This window comes from Dryobates pubescens, chromosome 3 (assembly GCF_014839835.1).
Source record: "Dryobates pubescens isolate bDryPub1 chromosome 3, bDryPub1.pri, whole genome shotgun sequence".
Lineage (NCBI taxonomy): Eukaryota > Metazoa > Chordata > Aves > Piciformes > Picidae > Dryobates > Dryobates pubescens.
Genome location: NC_071614.1, coordinates 48782496 through 48807191, shown reverse-complemented (window position 1 = coordinate 48807191; position 24696 = coordinate 48782496). Strand labels below are relative to the sequence as shown.

Sequence of the window (24696 nt, the reverse complement as noted above, 5' to 3'; positions counted from 1 at the left end):
TGGAGGAACAAAAGTCTTCCAAGATGAGAAAGGCTGCTGCAGAAGGGAAGGGAATAATAATTTGTTCCTGATGTCTAAGGTAGATGGGTGATAAGGAGTTTTCTGATTAGATAGCAGAGAAGGCACAGGCAGGCTTTTAATGAGAAAATGTAGCTCTTTAGCGATTTGCCTGTTTTGATTCTACAGATTTCTGTGATTGGAAACTCTGTAACCCAGGAAAAAAAATCTGTCAAAGATGTAGTTGATCCTGCCCTGGAACTATAAGGGGTAAGAAAGGGAGAAAATGTTTACATGTAGACTACAATAAAGAGTGTACATTTTGTAAGATGGACATTTTACTGACCAAATATGCTGGGAACTTTATATTCTTCCTTTCTCATCACTCTATTGCTATAGTTGAAGTTCTTCAATTACAGCAAACATTTCCTATTTTAAGGCTCTGCATTTGCTAAATTATGTCAGACACTAATGACTTGCCTAAAACTCTGTGATGAATCTTTCATGTTTTTCTCTTAAGCTTCAATTAAAGCTGTTTAGGTGTTTCCAAGCATGAGTTAAAAGAAAAGTATTTTTCCTCTTCATGTGTTTAAAAAAACCAGCACTGAACCCTGAAACTTTGTCTGGAGTTAGAGATTCATACATACTGGGAAAGGCTGCACCTCTGTTCCTAAAGGCAATAGTCTCAAAAAAATGCCTGGTTAAGCAGCAAGTTTCTCCCTTTATGTAGTTTGTTTTGTTGTTGTTTCTTTTTTCCTTTCACACCAAGGTGCAGAAGGGCTAGGTGTGATGGGAAGAGAGAATAGATTATTATTTTGGAGATTGAAGCTTGGTGTGGTGAAGAGGTTATTAAATTTATGAAGATGAAATATGAATTATGAAAATATTATTTTTATTAACTATCAAATTATTAATAACCGATGAATCACCAACTTGTATACATGTTCTAGTGCACGTTCATGAAATACATTCCACAAGTGGCTTAATGTTATGATTAGAACTTAATTAACTAATTACAAATTATTTCTATTAAGTAAAACGAAGGGTGCGGTTCCACCGCTTGGCCACTAGATGGCGACTCGGCAGAACGCGGGTACTTGGATCTGAGTGCTAGTGGATGGAAAGCACGTGGAAGATATTCTATAGCAGTTAGTTTGTAGCAAAGTGGGGGTCCAGCAGGTGACTGTCGCTGGACTGATTCCTAGCCGAGTTGCATGGCGGTGTTGGGTTACTGTCTCCTCTCTCCGCAGCAGGGAGAGGGAAATAATGGAACCTGAGCTTAGCTCAAGCGCAGGTTCTCTTCAGACTCAGTCGATCCTGGTCAGGGTCGGCCCATAGGGTCAGCCCTCGGGAGTCAGCTCACACAACAGGACGGGGCGACAGTTGCCGGCAGGCGGGCTCGGAGGACACGGCAGCAGGCGAAGCTGCGGGGTCGGCCCAGATACGGCAAATTCTCGGGGCTGAGGGAAACAGCCTCGGAGAGAGAATGCGGCTGTGTTAGGCAGCAGCTCCTCGTTTACTGAGCTTAGAGAAACAGCAGGATGTTCAGAGTGGTCCTGGGTTCGGTGCAGTATAGGCACGAACAATGCTTTGGCTTTCCCTGAGGTTCACAGGGCTCCTCTCCCGCTATGGCGGGGCTAGGCATCTATGGACTTGATCTCGATCAAGTCCCTTCTCCCGGGCAACTGGGCAGGTCTTACCCTCGGGGGTTGGTCCAGTCCTCCGGTGGCACGGTGGGCTCTCCCGGTCAATACGACTGGCTGTGGCGATGCTGGGCTCCTCGGACTCAGTGAAGGTCCTCCCTCTGTGGAGATGATCCTCCAACTGCTTCTCATGATGCAGAGGCTTTTAGTATGCGTGCATGTATAACAGAAGCTAACAACAATAAACTCAATGGCAGAGGCTGCGGCTTGGAGTTACACTCTCGAGCAAGCACAGAGACAAAGTGGAAGAGGGGACAACTTATTTACCACCTGGGGTAATATTTATACATTCCTCGAGGCTGGGTTTGACCAATGGACACTCTCATAAACAACTGGCTTCAGCCTATGGAAAGTGTGAAGCTAGAATTCTGCCACATTTGGTGTTTGCATGAGCACTGCATGAGCTGGGTGCGTGCTGGCCTGGCTAATGCCTTGGCTTTTGTCTTCCTCCTGAAGGAGGGGGAACTTGTCCACATGCTGGGACAAGATTCAGTATCTGAGCATAATGTGCCTTCACCACACTTGGTTTCAGATGTACAGAGATTCTGATGAAGAGGAGGAAAAAACTGGAAAAGGGCAAAATTTAGGGATAGAGTGTGATTAAAAAGGAAAAAAGAAAAAAAAGAGACTGGATGATGAATTGGGAGTTATGTCTAAGCAAAGGAAAGAGGAGGAAAAGCTCAGGAGGCATCTGGAAGAAGGTTGCTAGGACAGAGAATGCAGGGAGCTGCTGCAGGAGGAGGACATAGAGGACCAGTGTGGGAGCAGACTGGAGTGATCTTAGGCAAAAAGAGTCAGACTGTGTGGGAGTCTGAGTAGAAATCTTTGTCCATGGAGCAGTTGCCTTGCCAGAGTCTGGTGCAGGGGAGTCTTTGTATTTTCCTGCTGTCAGGTATCTATCTGTAGAGTCCCACTAAGCAAACTCTTGGGTACTTGGAGTGCCCAGGCTATGCTCAGATTGTGTGTTTGGTCTGGTTTGTCCTAATTTGCCTCCTGCTTAATTAGAAGGCCCCTAACTCTAAGCAAGCACACTTCTTGCCTCAGCAGTGCATAGAATTAGAATTAGTCCATGGCATCAAATCTGACGTGTTATTGGACTGGAGGCAAACTGTAGCTGACAGGCTGTTTGGTAAAGCTATTTCTGAGTTTGCAGCTCCGAGCCCAAAGCTCATCTGTATGTATGTCCTCTCTCTTTACTCCTGGGGGCCATGCTCACTCATTTTGACTCTGAAGGCATGTTAGCTGCTGTATTCCTGAAGTGGTAGGGGGAAGGTGTGCTCAGCAGGTGGCTGGCCGTCTACCTAATCAGCCTCAGTGAGAATGGGGCAGCTGGGAGCTGAGACTGGAGCTGCATGGCACTCTGCTCCTCTCTGCTGCTGAGGAAAGCCCTGGATTTGACTTGCTGCCTTGCTGCTTGGCTGCACAGGGATCTCCCTGAAGCAAGAGGAAGAGGAGAGCTATGTGCTAATCTCTGGGTGTCTCAGGGGTGTTTGCTGCTCTCTTGCAGTCTGACAGGTGTCTGACATCAGTGGTGGAGCGGCAGCCGTGCTGGGATGAGGTTCAATTCTCAAGTGCCAGCTTAACTGAGAAGATGACATCCTGCTGCTGCTGACTGCTGTGTTAGCTGAAGTGACAAGGACCCTGTAATGGATACTTGCAGCCCTGCTTTAATCTGTAGGGATCTGTGAGAAGGGATGTGGTTTTTCAGTTTCCTTTTCCTTTATTCAAGCAATCAATGACTTTATGCATAAAAACTCTCTAATGGAAGACTTGAGCATTCAGAACCTAAATATAAAATGTAATTTGGCTGCTTTGTGGGATACAGGGAGTGTAGTTTAAATTTTGTTAGTGCGTGTCGATTTATCCAGAGGACTTGCTTCATCTTTCCAGACAGGAAAGTCTGTGAGCTGGGGACTAGAGGTTTGAAGGAGAATGGCTCAGATATGGCTCTTGTCCCATCCTCTGCAGATGTTGCCAAGTTCATAGTGAAATGAGATAGAAGAAGCTGGAAAAGACAATATTGAGATAAGGCTTTTTCGTGTGTTGCTCCAAGTTTCTACCTTAAGCAGTGGGGATTATGAGAACAAAGTGAGAGGGGCAAAATGTCTCCCAACAGCAAAGAGCTGCAGCTAGGGTATACATTCCAGTGCATACACATGGATTCGAGTGGCAAGGTGACTGCAGTTAAATAAAGGGCAGGAGAGTATTTGCTGATAATGTATGGGGTTTTTTCTCCCTTTTTTGGGATGTTGGAATTCTCAGCTGCTGGTCTTGGATTTTATTTTGCAAAATATACAGTGCATGCATATATGAGTCTTGGAAATAAGAATTGTTGTTATTGCAGGGTGATGCAGGTTTAATACCTCGAATTTGTGAAGGATTATTCAGCAAAATAAGTGAAAAAACAAAGCGGAACGAGGCATCCTTTCGAACAGAAGTCAGGTAGGCCTTAGTCTGTTAATAGTTTGCTGGTTATCAGACTTGTTAAGACCACCCTGTTTCACTTTCTCTCTGAGAAGTATGTATATGTTAGAAATTACTTCCTGTGCTTGGCCTCAAACTTAGACTTGATTTTTGTTGGCAGTAGTCAAAATTAACAGTACCTCTAATTCCATTTTGCTTTATTTAATTGGTGGTGAAAATGCCTTTGCTGCTGGACAGCACCTTCCTAATTTTTATGCTTTATTTCAGACTGACCTTGGTCTTGCTAATTTCTACTTCCTTCCTACTTGCTTCTTGCTTTTTCTTTCCCCCCCCACTTTTTTTCTGACACTGTAGTCATTACTATCTAAAGTCAACTTTGGATCCATTTGCTTTGCCAGGTATCTTGCTTTCAAGCTCAGTATTAATATTTCTTTCCTTTTTAAAAGACTCTTCAATCAGTCAGTGCTTTTCTAATCTTTTTCTTTCAGCTACCTGGAAATTTATAATGAACGAGTGAGAGATCTTCTTAGGCGGAAATCATCAAAAACTAATAATTTACGAATACGAGAACATCCAAAGGAAGGGCCATATGTTGAGGGTAAAACCCCTTTCACTGTTTTGCACTGGGTATTTTGTTACCTTTACATATTGTCAAATGTCATGTCTAATTGCATAGGGCATGTTTACCTTTTAAAATCTAAATGATGATGGATACAGTGCTTTCCGTGATAGAAAAGCGCTAATTTGCGTCTCCACTCTTGTGTAGCTTCACTCTTTCCCTGTTCTAAGATTATTAGGTATTTTTTATCTGTAAATATAGATGTAGTTTTTATGTCCAAATTTATAGTCCTTTTAAAAATTACACCAATTAATTTATATTCATTTATAATGACTTGTCTATAACAAATTTTAAAATCATGTGAAGAGATGCAACTGGGTTTAAGAATTTGTTGACTGTGGCTTATAAATCTTTAATATTTAGGGGGAAGGAACCTATTAAAATCTAATTGTCTAAATCTGTCATCTGCCAGGGAGGGTTCATATATTTGAGGAATTATGCTTATGTTATTGCATTAAACACTTCAGTAAGATTGCATATTTTTTTTCTCTAGTGTAAATATGTAAATTCTCCATTGTCCACACAAGGCCTCATTCCTTTCCTTAAGTGCTACCCAAGTCCAACAGCAAACCCTAATTGCAGCAGTACTGAGGGTGATTTGAATCTTTTTGTGAAGGAAGACAAGTGCAGGTCTGAGCATTGTGCAACACTCTGCTTTTCTTTAGATTTGTCTAAACATTTGGTGCAAAATTACGCTGACGTAGAGGAACTTATGGATGCAGGAAACCTCAACAGAACAACTGCTGCGACTGGAATGAATGATGTCAGTAGCAGGTCGCATGCCATTTTCACAATCAACTTTACTCAGGTAGCAAAACAAGTTCCTCTCTCTTAATATCTATTTGCATTCAAGAATTCATACAATAATTAAAAACTAAGGCTGTCAAGTGAGTGTGGGTGGATGATGATGATGATGTTGGGTGATAGGGAAAGGTAAAAGCGTGAAAAGCCTGTTTTGAGAATTATAAATATGTTTATCAGTGATTATAGTCTTGAAAACTTAGTGTCATATGATTACTTGAAATACAGTTACTAGATTTTGAGGAGATAATGGCTGGGACTTTAGACTGAATAATAATGACCAGTGCCAGCGTGTTTCATGATGTTACTGTGGCAGCATTCAGTGAGGAGCATGTTGGGTGAGAATTCAGCCAGAGCTGAGCATGGGCTACCATTTGCATTGTGAAAGGTTGCTTAGGCATATCCAAGGCTTATGAAAAAACTGTCTTCTTGGCCTAAATTGTAAAGGGTAGAAGTGTTTTCTGCATGTTTTCTTGCTGACTCTTTATCTGGGGCTATTGAAAACCTATTTCTATTCCTTGATTTACTGATGGAATAATGGAGAGATTTAACAAGTTTTCCTGGAGCATAGTGATCTTTTTTGTTTAGATGTAGTAAACTCCTTTTACAGTCACTCTTCATCATTTTGGGGGCCTTTTTAGATAGTCCACAGGTAACCTGCTAGGTGAAGAGAAGGTAGCACAGTGTTGGTTCACTTTCCTGACAGAACTTTGCTTGTCTCTCCCCAAAAACACACACACAATCCTGTACGCTAACTGTTCACTAACAATTAATTGCTTATTGCAAAGCTTTCAAAAGAGGATGAAAGACAGTCAGCAAAAGGTTTCCTTCTGCTATTGTGTGAAACTAGGAGGAAGTTTGAAACAGGGCAATCTTCAGCTGATTTATATGAATGAAGATAAAAACTGGGAGGAAGCCACAGTTAAAATCCTAGAATAAAACTGCAATGGCTACTTGAACATGGAGATAGGAGGAGAAATTGAGTGTGTGTGCATGCTATAACTTATTGAGAGCTAAATATAAATATAATATGAATATTGAATGAATGCAGCACATAGTCACTGTGAATCATGTAAATACCAATTCACAGTTGTCAATGTATGGGCAGAAGAGGCTAGTAAGTTGCAAATCAAACAATTTAAGGAAGTAAAGTCTTGCATAGGAGTTATGCATCAATTCAAGATCAGACGCCTTTCTGTGACACCTCTAATACATTTGTCTTCTGAAACTGCTGTTCTGAACAAGTTAAAGTCAATCATGACATGAAAAAGGCCACTAAGCTGGAGTCAGTGAAGTTTCAGACTTTTGTGGCTTGACATATTTCTCTTTGTATTTTTTTTTTCTTTAGGCTAAATTTGATTCTGAAATGCCATGTGAAACTGTTAGCAAAATTCACTTGGTAGATCTTGCTGGAAGTGAGAGAGCAGATGCCACTGGTGCCACAGGGGTTAGATTAAAGGAAGGAGGGAATATTAACAAATCTCTAGTTACTCTGGGAAATGTGATTTCTGCCTTAGGTAAGTGTCTGGGTTATGTTATTGTCTGTTTGGGGGGTTTTTTGGTCATTAAATACCCTTCTGTTTAATTATACTCACTCAAATAGTGACCTAATGCATAGATAGCATTTTTCAAAATGAATGAAAATACCTTTTTTTTTTTTTTAATTATTTATTTTTTTGGTTTGTTTTGTTTCTCTGCCTCCACGTCACAGCGGATTTATCTCAGGAAGCAACAAACCCTCTTTCAAAGAAGAAACAAGTATTTGTGCCTTACAGAGACTCTGTGTTGACTTGGCTGTTAAAAGATAGCCTAGGAGGAAACTCTAAAACAATAATGATTGCCAGTAAGTGTTTTTAAATTACTTTTCTATGTCCTGAACAGTTCGTGCTTTGTAGGAGTGGATTCCAGATGCTATGTTAAGGCAGAGAGTTGTTCACACATAGTAATGACTTCTCTCTTTCTGAGATTACCTATGACTCTGCAGATCTCGAGCAGTAGAACTATATAGGAACTCAATGTGTATCACAGAATGTTAGGGGTTGGAAGGGACCTCCAGAGATCGTTGGGTCCAACCCACCTACCAAAATAGCGTCAGGTAGGGCCGGTCACACAGGGACACCTCAGGTTGGTGTTGAAAGTCTCCAGAGATGGAGATTCCACAGCCTGTCTGGGCAGCCTGATCCAGTGCTCCATCACTCTCACAGTAAAGAAGTTTCTCCTCATGTTGAGGTGAAACTTCCTGTGTTCTAGCTTATATCCATTATTCCTCATCCTGTTACCAGGTGCCACTCAAAAGAACCTCTCTCCTTCCTCTTGACACCCACCCCTCAGGTGTTTATAGACATGAATAAATCACAGAATCAACCAGGTTGGAAAAGACCTCAAAGATCATCAAGTCCAACCTATTACCTAACACCAGCTGACAACTAAACCATGGCTCCAAGTGCCACATCTGATATATTTTTATTTTTTTTTTAACACCTCCAGGGATGGTGACTCCACACCTCCCTGGGCTGCCCATTCCAATGGCCAATACTCTTTCTGTGAAGAGCTTTCTCCTCACCTTGAGCCTAAATTTCTGCTGGCACAGCAGTGTCCTCTTGTTCTGTCACTGCTTGCCTGGGACAAGAGACCAACCCCCAGCTGTGTTAAACCTCCTTTCAGGTAGTTGTAGAGAGCAATAAGGTCTCCCCTGATCCTCCTCTTCTCCAGGTGAAACAATCCCAGCTCCCTCAGCCTCCCCTCATAGGGCTTGTGCTCAAGACCTCTCACCAGGCTCGTTGCCCTTCTCTGGACATGTTCAAGTATCTCAATGTCCTTCTTAAATTGAGAAGCCCAGAGCTGGGCAGAGTACTCAAGGTGTGGCCTAACCAGTGCTGAGTATAGGGGAAGAATGACTTCCCTGCTCCTCCTGACCCTAATCATCCCACCAGGACTCCAAGGTCTTTCTCTTTGGAGCTGCTTTCCAGCTTTACGTTTTCTCCCTAAAGATGCAACATGTTTGTGTATGTGACTGAGTATTTGGTTACATGTGTACCATGGCATCCAGGTAGGGTATGCACAGTCGTTAGACATTTGTGTGCAGAAGTAAGGATCATCCAAATGTGTGTGCCTAATGGCTAGCATTTGGTCTGTCATCTATGGTCTCTTCCAATCTGGTTTAATCTAGTCCAGTCTAGTCCAGTCCATCTCCCTGCTGTGTTTTTGACACATGACCGTGTAAAGGTAAGCTACTCTGACCAGTTAAACTCCAAATAATAGTTCCTATTTGGTTTTGAGGTTTATTTGCATTTCAGGCAGCTCTGGTCTATGTGGCAAAACTCTCGACCTGGACCTAGATAAAGGCTTGTATGTCTCTCCACTTACACCTCCCTTCCATGGGTTGCAGACTTTGATCTCAGTAAAATACAAGTAATGAATTCCATCTTTGTGCCTCTAAGCAATATCAAAGTGTGAATCAGTTTGCTTTTCCAAAACTGTGTTGTTTTGGTTTTTGTTGCATTAGTAGCAGAAACAACTTAGTCTCTTTGACATTCAGTGGAGTAAGACTGTCATTTTTAATTAACCTTCTTTTGGAATGTACACAGCATTTTAATTTTATCTATATTTAGTAGTTTATTATCATTCATCTTACAAGCTTTCCTTTATAGTTTCCTTCTTACTTGTAGGAAGCTCTGTATGGGTCACTTGGTTTAATGCAGGTTTTTTCAACAAACTAGGATGGGAATACCCACGGGAAGCCCAGGAGATGTTTAAGAGGGAGGATTTTGGATGTTGGAGATGTAGGCTGTGAAGAAGAGAGCAGCTCTGAAATGTCTCTTGCTCTTTCCTGCTCAAACGAAATGTAGGCTCATGGATGCAGTTCTCACTTGGGAATGATGGGAAAGCAGAATTGAGAGGATGAAATGTGCTGGATCAAATTCTCATCATTCAGTCTCTTTGTTACAGTCAAATTCTCTGGACAGCAGTTCCTTTGTTGCACGATTTTGGAGATGTTTTTGGAATCCATGCCACTTTGTAATAAATTTTTTTTTTTTTGTTAGGCTGATCATAGTAGTACCAGAAGAGGACTTTGGACCAGCCTCTGGTTTGTTTTTCTGGCTGTTTACACAACACTGTGTTGGCAACTTTTTTTCTTGATGCTTTCTTTCAGTTACATGGTTGAGTAACTTGTTGGTGTTTGGCTTTGGTTTTTTTTCTTCCTTTTTTCTTTTTCCCCTGGCAGAAGTATTGGGAAGCGAATTCTTAGAAACACAGTGAGCTTTCGGTGCCTGTACTAATGACTACAGTGCCCAGCTACTTTTTCAGCTACTTCCTTGTCTATTAACAAAGTTTCTGCTAGGCAGAGCCCTCGTGGTTGATCTTTTCTCCAACAGTAACTCCACTAGTAAAGTGACTGAATTGCCTAACAGAGCCTGACAAGCTGTCTGGATATGTTTGGCCTGCCTTTTCTGTTACTAAACACAAAGCAAGCAGGAAGATCATCTCAAACAATGCTTTCCTGTTCTGATTTGTCAGATTTCTATAGTGCATTGTAACATCCTCCCAGAAAGAGAATAATTGAGTAGTGGAGAGGAGACAGTAGATAAAGTAGGGAAGTGAGCTAGGGGAAGTATATTCCAATGCCAAGTGCATCTCACTTAATTCAAGGAGTCTACAAGAAAAAGAATATTTATTACTGTTGAGAGAATGAAGAAGGACAGGATATTTTGGGTACTTGATTAGTTTTTCAGGTGTTCTCATTATCTGATTCTCTGGGTCTCTTGTTCCGTTTGATTATTAGGATTTCTGGTCCCTCATCGTGTCTGCGTGGTGTTGTCTTCTGTGTTTGTGCTCATCTGTTTGGATGCAGTAATTATCTTTTTAATTGGGAGCATCTTGTGTATCGTTAGGAAGATCAAGTGAAGGGTAGCATTAGCACTTTCATTTAAACTCTGTGGTTTTTATTTTCGGGTGAAGCTGCCTGTGAATATAGTACTGGTTTCTCTTGCTGTATCAGATAGGTGACAATTCTGCATGCTGCCAGGTGCCTGCAGCTCAGCAGAACAGTTATGTTTGTAGATTAGAGCTCTACTCTTTTTTTTTTTGTCTGCTTTTCAATTGGATGCTCTCTAACTACCCTTCAAAACTTGGACTGAACCTACTGTGCTTTTACCTGAAATGACTTTTCCATTCAATGATTGCACTGATATTTATAAAATACTCAGTGTTTCCCCTACTGTTCTTGTAAAAGATTTGCAACAAAACATGTCAAGTATTCCTATAGATGTTTATGCTTAGTAGGGAAGTGTTAAGTAGAGTGACAGCAAGATTTCTTTACAATGCTTGGTTGTTGGATCTGATTATTCTTATACACTATTCTAATGCAGTTCTTATTTAAGCAAAGTGACATGAAAGCAGTGAAGCTGGGGTGAAGAACAAGTTGTAGCCATACTGGTTAATCTCATGTTTCTCTCTCTTCATCCACACTAAGTTTATCTGACTTTTAAAATGTACACTGACTTGACTAAATGAAGCACATGAAACTGTTTCTGATTCCATCTCCTTAGCAATTTCACCTGCTGATATCAATTACGGAGAAACTTTAAGTACACTTCGCTATGCAAATCGAGCCAAAAACATCATCAACAAGCCTACTATTAATGAGGATCCTAACGTCAAACTGATCCGTGAGCTGAGAGCTGAAATAGCCCGGCTGAAAGCCCTGCTTGCTCAAGGGAATCAGGTTAGCTTTACTTGAAATTTAGGTGTAATTTTCCTTGAATTATAACATCTATTTCTAGAAGGTAACAAGATAATTATCTTTCATTATATTGATTTGAGTAAACAAGCTCTGTGAGGCTATGAATGAATCTTATTTTCCTGATTGAATCAGTTTCCATAGGGCCAGCAGATTACTTCTTTAATAAAGTAAGAGGGGAAAAAAAATTGTCATCCCAAAGCTTCTGGCTTTCTTTTAAATAATCAGTTTGATTCCCATGTACTGTGAAACAGGTAGTCACCACAGCATAAGGAGTTTAACTGTCTGCTTTCATGAGGTTTTGATTACTCTTTGAACTAGAGCAGGGTAGATTTATATTGGACACTAGGAAGAAATTCTTTACTATGAAGCGGGGGTGAGACACTGGAATGGGTTGTCCAGAGAATCACAGAATCAAGCAGGTTGGAAGAGACCTCCAAGATCATCAAATCCAACCAATCACCCAACCCTAGCTAATCAACTAGATCATGGCACTCATCCAGTGCCTCATCCAGTCTTTTCTTAAACACCTCCAGGAATGTCGAACTCACCACCTCCCTGGGCAGCCCATTCCAATGGGCAATCTCTCTTTCTGTGAAGAACTTCTTTCTAACATCAAGCCTAAGCTTCCTCCTGTGCAGCTTGAGACTGTGTCCTCTTGTTCTGTTGCTGGTTGCCTGGGAGAAAAGACCAATCCCCACCTAGCTGCAACCTCCCTTCAGGTAGTGGATGCCTCATTGCTGCAAGGATTTAAGACTGGGCTGGAGAAGGCTTTGAGCAGCTTGGTCTACTGGAAGGTGTCCCTGCCCATGGCAAGGGTGTTGGATCTAGATGATCTTTAAGGTCCCTTCCAAATCAAGCCATTCTATGATACTCTGTTTATAGCATTTCAAGGTAAAATTATGTACATTGGTCTTTAAAGTAATTAATCCTGAATAACGATTAGAAAAGTCAGCACTTGCATTTCTTTAATTTGATTTTTGCCAGAAATTGTTTTGAGGGTGTTGTTTGTTTTACTCTTTTTTTTCCTTATTGATGTTTACTTTTTTACAATTTCAGATTGCCCTCTTGGATTCTCCAACAGCTTTAAGTATGGAAGAAAAGCTTCAGCAGAATGAAGCAAGGGTGAGTTACAATTTCATAAAGAAAATTTCAATTAAAAAGAAAAAAGGAAAGGGAAGGTCTGGATACAATAGCGTTGGTTATTTTCAGGATTTGCTTCCACCAAACATTCTCAGTGCTTTTTAAAAACAAACTAAAACCATATGTGTGACTTTATTTCCCTGCTGATGTAAGATGACATAAGAAGAAAGTCTCTTTGGTATTTATATAAGAGTTCTATTTAATGAAAATTTTTCTTCCCAGGCTAGCTTGTACTGATAAAAGTGTCTTTGTAAATAGAATGGAAGGGGGAAATAGCCAGCTCTTTCGAGTAATCGATAGCTTGTGTGACAGAACATTTCAGTCTTTGAATCTGCTATGTGCAAATACATTCAGTGCCTCATTAGCTGTCTTTTTGGGGAGGCTCTGACATCTAGAGATATACTTCATAGTGTGCCTCCCTCTAAATTGCTTTAATTATCCAGCTGAGTGTGGTGTTCCAGGTATTTTTAGATATACTTACAGAGTCCAAAAGAATATACACTAATTGCTGTAATTTGCATCTAGTGGAAGGTTTCCCTGCCTATGGCAGGGAGGTTGGAACTAGCTGATCTTTAAGGTCCCTTCCAATCTAAACCATTCTATGAATGTATGAATATGATACCTTTAAAGAATAGGGGCTTCTTGGCTGTAGACTTTTACAATTAGAGAATGAATGCACTGTTGCAAGAATCCTGTTTTGACCTCAATAGTTGGTATGACACTTGCACTTTTTGGGACTCCCCTTGGTAATGCTTATGTTAAAGACATGTTGAAATACTTTTCAGTGAAACAACACTTGAAAAAAACAACCTTCATGACACAAGTGGGTGAAATATGTATTTCAGTATGACCTATAGCTGCAAAGTAGACTCTAGGCTTCTCTTTAAGTCAAGTTTCTGCTAGGAATGCATTTTACGCCTCTGTAATATATGCAGGAATCCTTACTCTGTTGTAGTCAATAACTAAACAATTAATAATGAGCAAAGTCAGAGCCTTAGGTGCAAATTATTAATTTTTTCATATTCCTACTATATTTTAAGAAAGTTTTTAGCTGAATCAGAGCTGAATGATAATCCTGTTTAGTATGTGTAGAGTGCTTTTACTTTTGTGCACAAGCCAAAGGTTTTGTTTAAGAGTAACTGAGTAATAGAAAATGCTGACTACATGCTAATTAGAGTATGTTATTCATGCTCTGACAGTAATCACTGCTTGTCCTGTGACAAGCAGTGTTGGCCCCTCTGTGTGGGGAATATATCGAGCATATTTTATTATCTTCTGTCAGCCTCATTAGAAGGTTATGTGATTACTATTCATGATAATTACAATTGACATAATTACTGAACATTTTTAGTGGATATGCAGTGGTTATAGCTGTTTCATAATTGAATGAGTACCACAATTAATTTGTTTATACAGATCTAAAGACTTTATCACCATATTTAAATTATCTGAGAAATGTACAGTAGCTTTCTTTAATGAGTTGATTTATCCTTATGTATAAAACCAAATTGTTTCTGAGGAATACAAGTTGTCCTGGTATGGTGATAGACTTATGATAAACTTTCATGTTTTTTGTTAATCTTTTCAATCATTATTTCTTTTATTTGTTTGCTTTATGTTTCAATTGGCAGCACTAGGAATGATAATGATGCACTGGAAAATGTGCTTACCTTCCTTTGTTGAGACCTTGCGATACAGGTAGAGGTGCTAGAAGTTTCTTTAGTTCTCATTCATTAATTTGCAGCTGGTCTGCAAAGGGCAAATAGAAATGTAGGCTCCAGGTGTCAAATATGGAGATGTTTGGAGGAACTGTATTGAAGACCTTTCTTTTTGACAGTGGTTTTATATGATAAGAAATAAAGGCACATAGCTGTTTCCCTTCCCACCCCCCAGATTTTCTGTAGCTTGAAGTGAAATAAAATAATAACAAATTGTATATATTTTAAAAAGTATTTGTATTTATTTCTTGTACAGAAGTCTGGTGATTTAAAATACAAAAGTGCACATGTGTGTGTACATGTGGATTTGTTTAACATGATTCTGAATCCAAGTCAGACAGAGCTTTGAGGTGAATCTGCCTGAATGCCTCTATGCATTGTCATCTGAAAGGCTCTGAAATTAAAAGAACCTTTACTGATATGGAATGTGTGAAAGTTAACTTATGAGATGGACAGCTTGGATGAGTAGGAAAGGCAGGACAAAACCTAAGCATTCTGACCTCTCTGATGGGGAAGGTCATGGAGCAGATGGTCTTGAGTGCTGTCACACAGCATGCACAGGACAACCAGATGATCAGATCCAGTCAGCATGGGTTGGAGAGGCATGCCCTGCATGACTAACCTGATCTCTTTTCTTGTGACCTGCTTAGTGGATGAGGGAAAGGTTATGGATGTGGATGTTCATTACCTGGAGTTCAGTAAAGCATTTGATGTCATCACCTGGTGTGTGTCACCCACTCTTGGACAAACTGGCTGCTCATGGTTTCGATGGTGCCTCAAACCATAACTGATGGGTGGGTGCTTTACTGGGTAGAAAACTGGCTTGGATGGCCAGGCCTGGAGAGTGGCAGTGAATGAAGTTAAATCCATTTGGTGACTCCTGCCCTAGAGCTCATGTTTGCAGGCAGTTCTCTTGAATATTTTTATCACTGGCCTGGGCAAGGGAGTTGAATTCCTTCTCAGTAAGTTTGCAGATGACACCAAGTGTTGAGAGGAGTGTTGATGTTCTTGAGGGTAGGAAGGCTCTGCAGAGCTGGATCAATGGGCCAAGGCCAGTGGTGCTGGGCCCTGCACTTGGGTCAAAACAACCCCACGACGCTTGGGGAAGTGTGGCTAGAAAGTTGCCCAGCAGAAAAAGTCCTGGGTGTGTTGGTAGATTGCTCTCTGAAGATGAGCCAGGAGGTGGCCAAGAGAGCCAACAGCATTCTGACCTGTATCAGAGTGTGGCCAGCAGGACTATACCCAATGCTCTCCCAGTCTGTAATACCTTTGCAAGCAGCTGCTGGCTTTATCGAGGACTTTGGAAGAGATGTAATTTTGTTCCAATATTTGTTTTCTTTTATAGGTACAAGAACTGACCAAAGAATGGACAAACAAGTGGAATGAAACTCAAGATATTCTGAAAGTAAGGCAAATAAACGTGTTTTCAACTTGGCCTTTGAACTAGCCTTAGCATTAAAAAAACCAAACCCAAAGTTACTCTTCCACTGTTCCAAGTTCCCTAACTTTTTACAATAACAGTGGGTTTTTTTGTGTCTTGTTTTACTTTCTTCCAAATAATTAGTTTTTGAGGGCTTTTAAGAGTACATGTTTAGGCACAGTAACATTTTTGAGTAAGATATGAAAGACTATTAATAAAAGTTAGCACAGCTCTTTCTTTTCTTCACCGTAGTGACCTCACAGTGTGAAACAGATTGTATCTAACAAATCTTTCAATTAGTGAATGTTTTTATTGAGGTGAAGCCCTGGGGCAGGGACAAATGGATCCCACATCCCTTTGGTATTTGTGTTTTATCAACACCTTTTATGTTAACTAGGGTATCTCCGCATCTTCAGTGCAGAGTGGATAGATTGGTGCATTGGCCTGCAGGTTCACATTTCAGTCAAAACTGGCTTTCGAACCTGAAGAATAACTTTCAGGTTGAATCTTTTGCAGTAGGTCTTCATTAGATGCTTCCGGCCTAAGTATGCTCTGGAGTCCAAAGCACAGGGATTTGTGAAGCTCATCTCCATAAGCTGGCCAGTGTGATGCTCTTCATGTCACTGTAGACAGCTTCTGGAGCAGTTAAATCCAACTTTCTCTGGCATATTGTAGATTTAGTACACATTTTAGTGATTTTCATACTGGATTTTTTGCATGATTCAGACTGAGACTTTTGTGTTCTCTGCATGTTTTTTTGGCACTCCTACAGTCTAGTTGTACTAGTAAGGTTTTATATTTGTATTTGGCTCATGATTAAAGTTGATAGTCTTGAGGCATTGTTTTAGGAGGCCACTTTATGATCTTATACACACATAAAAGCAGATGTGCACACAGGAATAATTCCTGCAATTTCTTTTCCATAACATAGAGTAATATTTTGTTTTGCCAAATGTTTTAACTGTTCTATTAGATAAAAATTTTGAAACCGGAGCTTAAGCTTGAGTAACTTGCTGTATATGCTGGGGATAAATGTGCTAGGAGTCAAATTCAAGCAAGCATTTAAAAGTTTTTAAATTTTCCTTATTGCTGATCTGAGACTTAGTTTTTGTAGTTGATGTTTTTTTTCTGTGTGTCACTTGCTGATTTATTTTGTAAAGTTCACCACTGTGTTTTTTATCTGACTTCAAATAAGTTGAATGGCTCCATCCTTAAAAATAAAAACAAAGCACAAATAGCGTAGAGAATGGAGCAGGGTTGGTAACTACCTAGCAGATGGTGTGACAGAACGGACTGTTTAATGTCTGTAAAGATACTGAACTGGGAATTACTATTTGCATATTCTTCAGAGATGCTTTGGGTCCAGTTTTACATTATTTAGATGTTAATTTGTTACTTTGAAGCATCTATGCATATATGGAACTTTATTAATCCTCTCTTTACCTATGTCTGGCCTGGGGAGTTAATTGTGACATGGAGGACTTGTGAATTTTGGTCAGTTATGAAAGTGAACTTGATACAGCATTTGGGAAATTTTTAAAGCGATGTGTTGGAAACTCTTGCACAGAAATGACAAAATTGTAGGTGATGTTAGCTGCACAATTCATTACAAGCAAGGGAAAGGTGCACTTGTTAGGTAGCTGAATTTAAAGGACTAAACACAGAAGCTGTAATTCTGCTTTCTGGTACTGAGCTTTCGTTAGTTTAATCCATACATCCTCTTTATTTTGCACATTTATATGCTGATATTTGAATACATGGGCATAGGTTATCTTTCACTTCGGGGTTAAAGGCAGTTGATATAATTTTCTTGCCCACAAAAAGCTTTGAGGCTTTAATTGGTGCAAATCATTTTTTTTCCATGTGCTGGCTATATTTGAATGCACGTGTTGTCATTCTCCCAGAGATCTTTCATTTATTGGCATCTTATTTTTGTCATCTTTTTGTGCATGTTCCAATGTCTTTCTCTAACCTTTAGCAGCTTTTATATTAATCCTGTGTAGAATTGTCTGTTTTTTCTTCCCAACTTTCTTGTGAATTTCTTTTCCCCTTTACTGTTTGTGTAGGAATTGATTTGACTTTTAGCTTTTGCTTTTTGCTTTGCATTTAGATGATTAAGATATTTAGATGCTCTCCCATTTTGGTTATAAGGCGTTTCAGAGTTATGAGTTATCTTTGTTTCATTCTCCTGTTTGGCTCCATTTGTGCCGTTAGCTTTGCATGGCAGAGCCCAACGGATGTCAAAGGATACAGACAGATCTGACATCAGAGTCTGTTAAAGGGCAGGGTGGTTTTGGTGTGTGTGTTTATATCTAATTCTCATGATCAATAGTTTAACTAGTAGCTGCTGCAGCTGGCTTTGTCCTGTTGTATTTAATGACACAGCCTTGCTTTCATCAATAATACTGATTCTGCAGTTGTGTAAATATGCTATTGAGCACTGTTTATTTGACCTCTTTCTCTCTCTGCCTTTTGGTTGAGTACTGGGTAGTAGTCTGTTTTTAGGCCTTTGCAATGGTTGTTCCTACCTGGAAAAGAAAACTGCAAGTCTAACTTCAAATGTTAGCATCCATAAATTTTTTTAATATTATTTTTGGGAGAAATCCAATACTGTTGTGTTGCCATGGTGAATGTATACAAACCAATACCAAACAGTTCTTTTGGTAGACAGAGTCATCTAAACAGGGGAATTTTCTTTTGTTACCAATCTTGGCTATACCCAGTAAAGGCACAAGGAACCCAAAACTCTAAGTAATTGTGTTGCTCTTTATAAGGTGCTGATTAAGGTGGCAGAAGCTAATAGATTTTGATTTGAATAATTTCCTTTCCACGCTTCCTTATATAACCTAGTGAACTCTGTCAAGAACAGTTTGTTGTATTCTACATGAATGCTGTATTTGTCTACATTTATTTGCATTTCCAGGTAATTTTTAAACTCCAGTTGCTGAATGGTATTTAAGCACTATTATCTCATTTCTTCTGCCTGTAAGGCTGGATATTCATTACTATTTTCCTCTTTTATGCCTTTTTGTTGCCTACTGTTAAGCTTGTCTGGTTTGTCTCCTTTTTCTCTCACTTCTTATGTGTTCTGCTCCTGTACCTTGCCCTTGGGTGAATATTTGTTTTCTGCATCCTTTCATGTCTTTATTTTAACAATCTCAGCCCTCAGGTGGAAAGTGCTCTCAATTAACACCTGCTACTCTCACATAAAACTCTTGTGTACTAAATCCATGTTTTGATGGCTGTAGGGTAGAGAATTTGTGCAAGTTCTTAGGATCCTAGGAACCAGGCATAGAAGTTTAGAAGTACTCATTGCATCTTTAGCAGAGTTGACAGGCCATTAACCATGGCATGCACTTCTCCAAAAAACAGTACTTGTGCCACTTCCCTATCAATCAATCAATAATCAACAAATCTTGTGGGTTTTTGACCTATTCCATAGTAAGATTGCTAGACCATTATGAACCTAATGCATAATGATGGTGTCCTAGATCACTAACAAATGACTATTGGACTTGATGATCTCAAAGGTCTCTTCCAACCTGGTCCTGTTCTATTCTATTCTTTCTTTAACTTTAATTTTATATAGTGTATATATTTATAGCTAATGAACAAAAAGTACATTTTGGTATTTATAATTATTTATCACAGAAACATTCAGGTTGGAAAAGACCCTCAGGATCACCAAGTTCAACCAATAATCCTACTCTACAAAGTTCACCCCTAAACTATATCCCCAGGCACTACATCCAAACAAACTTTAAACACATCCAGGTTTGGTGGTTTGGTGACTCAATCACCTCCCTGGGCAGCACATTCCCTGAAAAAAATCTTTCCTAGTGTCCAGTCTAAACCTACCCAGTCACAGCTTGAGGCCATTCACTCTTGTTGTGACTAATTACCTGGGAGAAGAGACTGGCGCCAGCCTCTCCACAACGTCCTTTCAGGTAGCTGTAGAGAGCCATGAGGTCTCCCCTTAACCTCCTATTCTCCAAACTAAACAGCCCCAGCTCCTTCAATTGCTCTTCATCAGATTTATTCTCCAGGGTCGTCTTCAGCTTTGTTGCCCTTCTCTGCATTCACTTCAGCACCTCCAGATCTCTCTTGTATTGAGGTGCGCAAAACTGGACGCAATACTCAAGGTGTGGCCTCACCAGAGCTGAGTACAAGGGGACAATCACCTCCCTACTCTGCTGGACACAGCATTTCTAATACAAGCCATCATTTTACCATTGGGTATATTTGGTATTGGAAAATTGCCATGATAAAGTTTATACAAAAGACTTCAACCTGGGCTTTAATCCTGCCATTGAAAAAGTACATGTGAGTTTTTAAGACTTCTGGACACATGCCTTTGGAACAGAGATTTGGAAAAGGGTGTATTTAGAATCATAGAATTGTTAGGATTGGAAGGGACCTCAAAGATAATCTAGTTCCAACCCCCCTGCCATGGGCAGGGACCCCTCACAATAGGTCAGGTTGCTCAGCCTGGCCTTAAAAACCTTCAGGGATGGGGCTTCTACCACCTCCCTGAGCAACCTGTTCCTTTGTCTCACCACCCTCATGGTGAAGAACTTCTTCCTGACATCCAATCTCAATCTACCCACGTTCCCCCTAGTCATATGACTCCCATACAACCTAAAAGGTCCCTCCCCAGCTTTCTTGTAGGCCCCCTTCGGATACTGGAAGCCACAATAAGGTCTCCTCGGAGCCTTCTGTTTTCCAGACTGAACAGCCTCGGCTCCCTCAGTCTGTCCTCACAGGAGAGGAGCTCCAGCCTTCTGATCATCATTGTGGCCCTTCTCTGGGCATGCTCCAGCACAGCTTGAACGGAAAAAGAGAGTTAGGGAAATGGGGAGCTTTATATACAAGCTGCTGTGTGCGTGAGACTTTCTTTGAAATGTTCCATTTTCAGCTTGGGCATATGTGTTTATTTGTATATTTGGCAGGAATAACACTCGTTTCTAAGTTTTTTTTCACATTTCAGTGAGTGAGTAATTTTTGTAGAATTGTTGCTAGTTAGACATGTTGGTGTTGCATTTTGGTTAGGATGTCTGTTGTTGGCTGTGTTTGAAGCATAACTGTACTTTTAATGGGAGACTTAAATCTGTACTTTCATGTACTTTCACCATGAGCCAGCAATGTGTTCTTATGTACAAGAAGGCCAATGCCATTCTGGGCTGTAGTAGAAAGGGATGTGGTGAGTAGGTCGAGAGAGCTTCTCCTACCTTTCTACTCTGCCTGGTGAAGCTGAATCTGGAATATTGTGTTCAGTTCTGGGCCTCTCAGTTCAAGAGGGGAACTCAGTTCAGGGAACTGCTTGAAAGAGTCCAGGGTGGAGCTACAAAAATGATTAAGGGTGAGCGCTAAGAGGATGGAGTCAGGCTCTGCTTGGTGATGCCCAATAAGAGAGCAGGGGGCACGGGGGGGTTGTGGAGTCTCCTTATCTGGAGATATTCAAAATCCACCTGGCTGCATTACTGTGTGATTTGGTATAGGTGACCCTGCTCTGGCAGGGGGGTTGGACTGGATGATCTTTCAAGGTCCCTTCCAGCCCCTAACATTCTGTGATTCTGTGATTTGAACAAATCTTGCTTTACTTTTTCCATTTGTAATCTGTACTAGACAAAACTCATAGTGTGCTTTCAGATTTTTTTCCTTTCTAGAGACTGTCTTCTGCTTGAATTTTTAATAAAGTAGTTTAAAAATCACTGCAAAATTAAAATAGGATTGCCTATACATGGAGTTTGCAGAGAGGATTTTAAGTCAGATGTTACAGTTGATTTTGTTTTGTTCTAGAAGAGTTGATAGAATAACAACTCTATTCACAGGGGTGATTGCTTTCTCAGCAATTTTTTGCCCTTCAACAATTACATGTGTGCATTTATCAAACAATTTGTATGGAAAGGGAAAAAGCACATTTGCAGTGAATAGACTCAACCTAATGTGTTAGGCTTGATGGGGATCCCTTCAACTGGCTTGTGAGTGTTGTGCAGAAGACAAGGTACTAAGGAAGTTTTAGCAGACCTGATATTAATTATTCTTGTTTATCTGTCAAAAATCATGCAAGAAATGATAGTAGCTTCCCTTTCTCTAGAAGCCTCTGTAAATGTGGTTTTGGTTTCTTGCACTAGATGTCACTGCAGATACAAAAATCAGGTTCTTCTGCATGTTTAATTCAGATCTTCTAAGGCAAAACAATCTCCAGTATCTCGACTTCCGTTGCTGCTCAAATCTACTAAAAGAAATTTGAGTGTGCCAAAATGTTGTATTAGGAGCCAGTCTTGAAGTACCTGAATAGCTGTTTTGACAGAGATGCTTGTGAACAACAATTGAGAGGTGGGATGTGCTGTGAAGGGATCATATACACTCAAAATTACTGCAGTACTTGGTTTTTCATCTCTCTTTTGCAAATGACTGTATATCTAGAATGGCTGACAAATTACTTTTGCCAAAGCCTTTAAAACATACTTATTTTCTTAAATATGCTGTAGCTCTAATATTTTAAGGATATAAAGGAACAGCTTCTGGGAGAGGTGGTATCTTTTATTTGACCAGGTTATATGATTGAGAAAACAAACAGGCTTTGTAGACTCACAGATCTTTTAGCAGGCCACTTCTGCTCTTTGCTTTCTCTTTTGATAGATCTTGCAGTTGAAAAGCCACTATCAATGATATGCAGCATCTATTTATAACTTTCTTTTAACAGTTTTATCTTCATTAATCACTTCTGTAGATCTGTAATTGAGTTTCAGTATCTCTCAGATCTCTGCTTTACTTAGGATTTGTTTTGTAATACCTGGCCTTGGGCATTATTTATTTCCCAAGTGTAGCGGTTACTGGCAGTGGTTGTTGTCCATAATGTCATCTCTTCTGGTCAGAAGATTTAAAGTTGGGATTGTCATTGCTAAATGTCATATAGCTTCCCTCCTCCAAAGCATCTACAGATGGGCTTTTTGTTCTTTGGGACTAGTTCAGAATCAGAGATGTGAAAACATAACATTATATCTTCCCATAATGTTATATCTTTCCCCATCCTTCTTCTTTTTTTTTTAAAATTAAGATAAAATCAATGTGTTTTCATTCTAGGATCTTTATCCTTTTGGCCAGCACAGATTCCTGCCTTGGAATTTGAGTTTGGACAGAAGTTGTCCAAATGTGATTTGTTTTGCCCTAAATAGACATTGCATTTTATACTGTATTACTGATCAGAGGCCATTATTAAATGATTGTCACTACTTTACCTGTTCATCCTCCTTGCATCAGTTGAAGTATGCTCAGCTCAGTGCAAACACTGAAGAAACAAACAACAGTGGAGATGATTTGCTGCAAAAGCAAGCAGACACTTTTTAAGGGTGTATATGGTTGTCCTGAGATACACATTGGGTTTTCTTCAGGAGAGCAGCTCTCATTGCTCTTCACTCACAAATGAATTTTTTTTTCCTTAAGTGCTTTGTCCATTCTCAGCATTGGCTTGCTGTTTCAGAGGAAGAAATAATTCTAAATTGGGAGCTGGTGCTGCTGATTTACTGTAGCCCTTTTCCTAATAGAAACACTATTGAAAGGGTCCCAGCCACCTGGGGAATGCTGAGTGCAGCAGTCAAAAGTAGATTTCAAAAGAAATAGTTGTCTGATTTCAAGTCTGTCTGCCACCTGTGTTCATCTTGTTCAGAAACCTCCTTTCTCTCTTGCAGCCTCTTGAGCTGCTTGTGATGTCTCTGCAGTGGATTGACCAGTTATAATTTTCAGTTTCTTCTAGGAATTTGAATCAAGAGATGCCTAATGCTACTAATTGTGTTTTTATTTCAGTTTAAAATGGGTTTTCCCCACTTTATACCACCTGGGCTATTAGAGAAACATTGTCGGCATCTACCATTTCTGAGCTCACTAACTACAGATTAAGGCAGGGCTGAATAATTTGGTTGATCCAGGCTGTGCACTCCAAAGGAGGCCCTCTGGTTTCTAGGAATAACCATGCTCACAAGTATTTTGCTGCCATCCTTCTTACAACTGGCTCCCTGCATTTGTAGATTATCCAGGCCATGCTTAGCTTTAATCCATCCCTAGGGCTTGTAGGTGGTTTTCAAATGAAAGGGAGTCAGACAGAGTGAGTTGCTTTTGAAATCCTTTCTACAGCTCAGATGCAGCTTGTTCAACAATTCCTCCTGGGCACTTATCTGCTTTTCTATTAATTTTCTTGTGTCAGGATGGGGAGCTAAATTGAAAGCAGTGGAAGCTCCTGATTTAGCCTGTAGAAAAAAGGGGAAGAAAATACACCCTGAAAGATGTTTCTTCTAAAGGATCAGCAGAGAAGTAGTGAGAAGGAGAAAAGACAGAATGTAAATTTCTCATTAGATTTGGTTATAGGAGGGTAAAGAAGCATTCCAACATAAACATTTCAGACAGGAACATAAATTTATCTTGAGTCACTTACAAAGGAACTGTTTCTAATTGCACTGTGCATCAGATATGAAATACTGGAACTATTTTATTCTGCTGATGTCTTTAGCAGTATATTAGTTGAGGTGTGCATGATTCTGGTTGCTTTGAGTACATGGTACTGTTGTGCACCTGACAGTGTCTTAATTGGCAACTCAGCACAGTCTTGATTTACATAGTCATACTGCAGGAGAAGTGCTGCTGGAGTGTTGTGCTTGTTCTTTGTTCTTCCCAGCTACAGATATGATATTTTTAATGAAATCCACTAAGAGATGTCTTAAACACAGATGACAGCATGCATCTGACACTGTTGCTATCAGGCTGTGTCCCTGAACAAAAGAAAAGGCAGGTCCGGTCTCTGGCTGCCTGTCTCTTCAGGTTCATCCACTCTATAGCACTGTAGCTGTGCTATGAGGGACAAGAGCATGACAGAAACCAGTCCTATACTTCTTCCCCTACAAAACACTTGCATAGATTGGTTTGGATTGGAATGGACCTTTAAGAGTGTCTAGTTTCAACCCTGCTGGGACATCCCCTTCTAGACCATACTGTTCAAGACCTCATCCAGCCTGGCCTTGAATACCTCCAGAGAGGGCCATCCACAACCTCCCTGGGCAACCTGTTCCAGTGCCTCTCCACCCTTACTGTAAAGAATTTCCTTCTAATATCCAGTCTAAATCTCCTCTCCCTGG

General features: G+C 40.2%; 1 protein-coding gene across 5 annotated transcripts in view; it reads left to right on the top strand.

Annotated features, from left to right (window-relative positions):
* Window positions 1-24696, top strand: part of KIF16B (kinesin family member 16B) — a 173415-nt gene that overhangs the window by 26255 nt on the left and 122464 nt on the right. For all 5 annotated transcript variants that reach the window (XM_054180111.1, XM_054180109.1, XM_054180108.1 and 2 more), the window contains 8 exons: window positions 4045-4142; window positions 4613-4722; window positions 5409-5551; window positions 6893-7061; window positions 7256-7387; window positions 11094-11269; window positions 12344-12409; window positions 15491-15550. In XM_054180111.1, the coding sequence (XP_054036086.1) occupies window positions 4045-4142; window positions 4613-4722; window positions 5409-5551; window positions 6893-7061; window positions 7256-7387; window positions 11094-11269; window positions 12344-12409; window positions 15491-15550 (954 nt within the window). The remainder of the gene's footprint in view (window positions 1-4044; window positions 4143-4612; window positions 4723-5408; window positions 5552-6892; window positions 7062-7255; window positions 7388-11093; window positions 11270-12343; window positions 12410-15490; window positions 15551-24696) is intronic.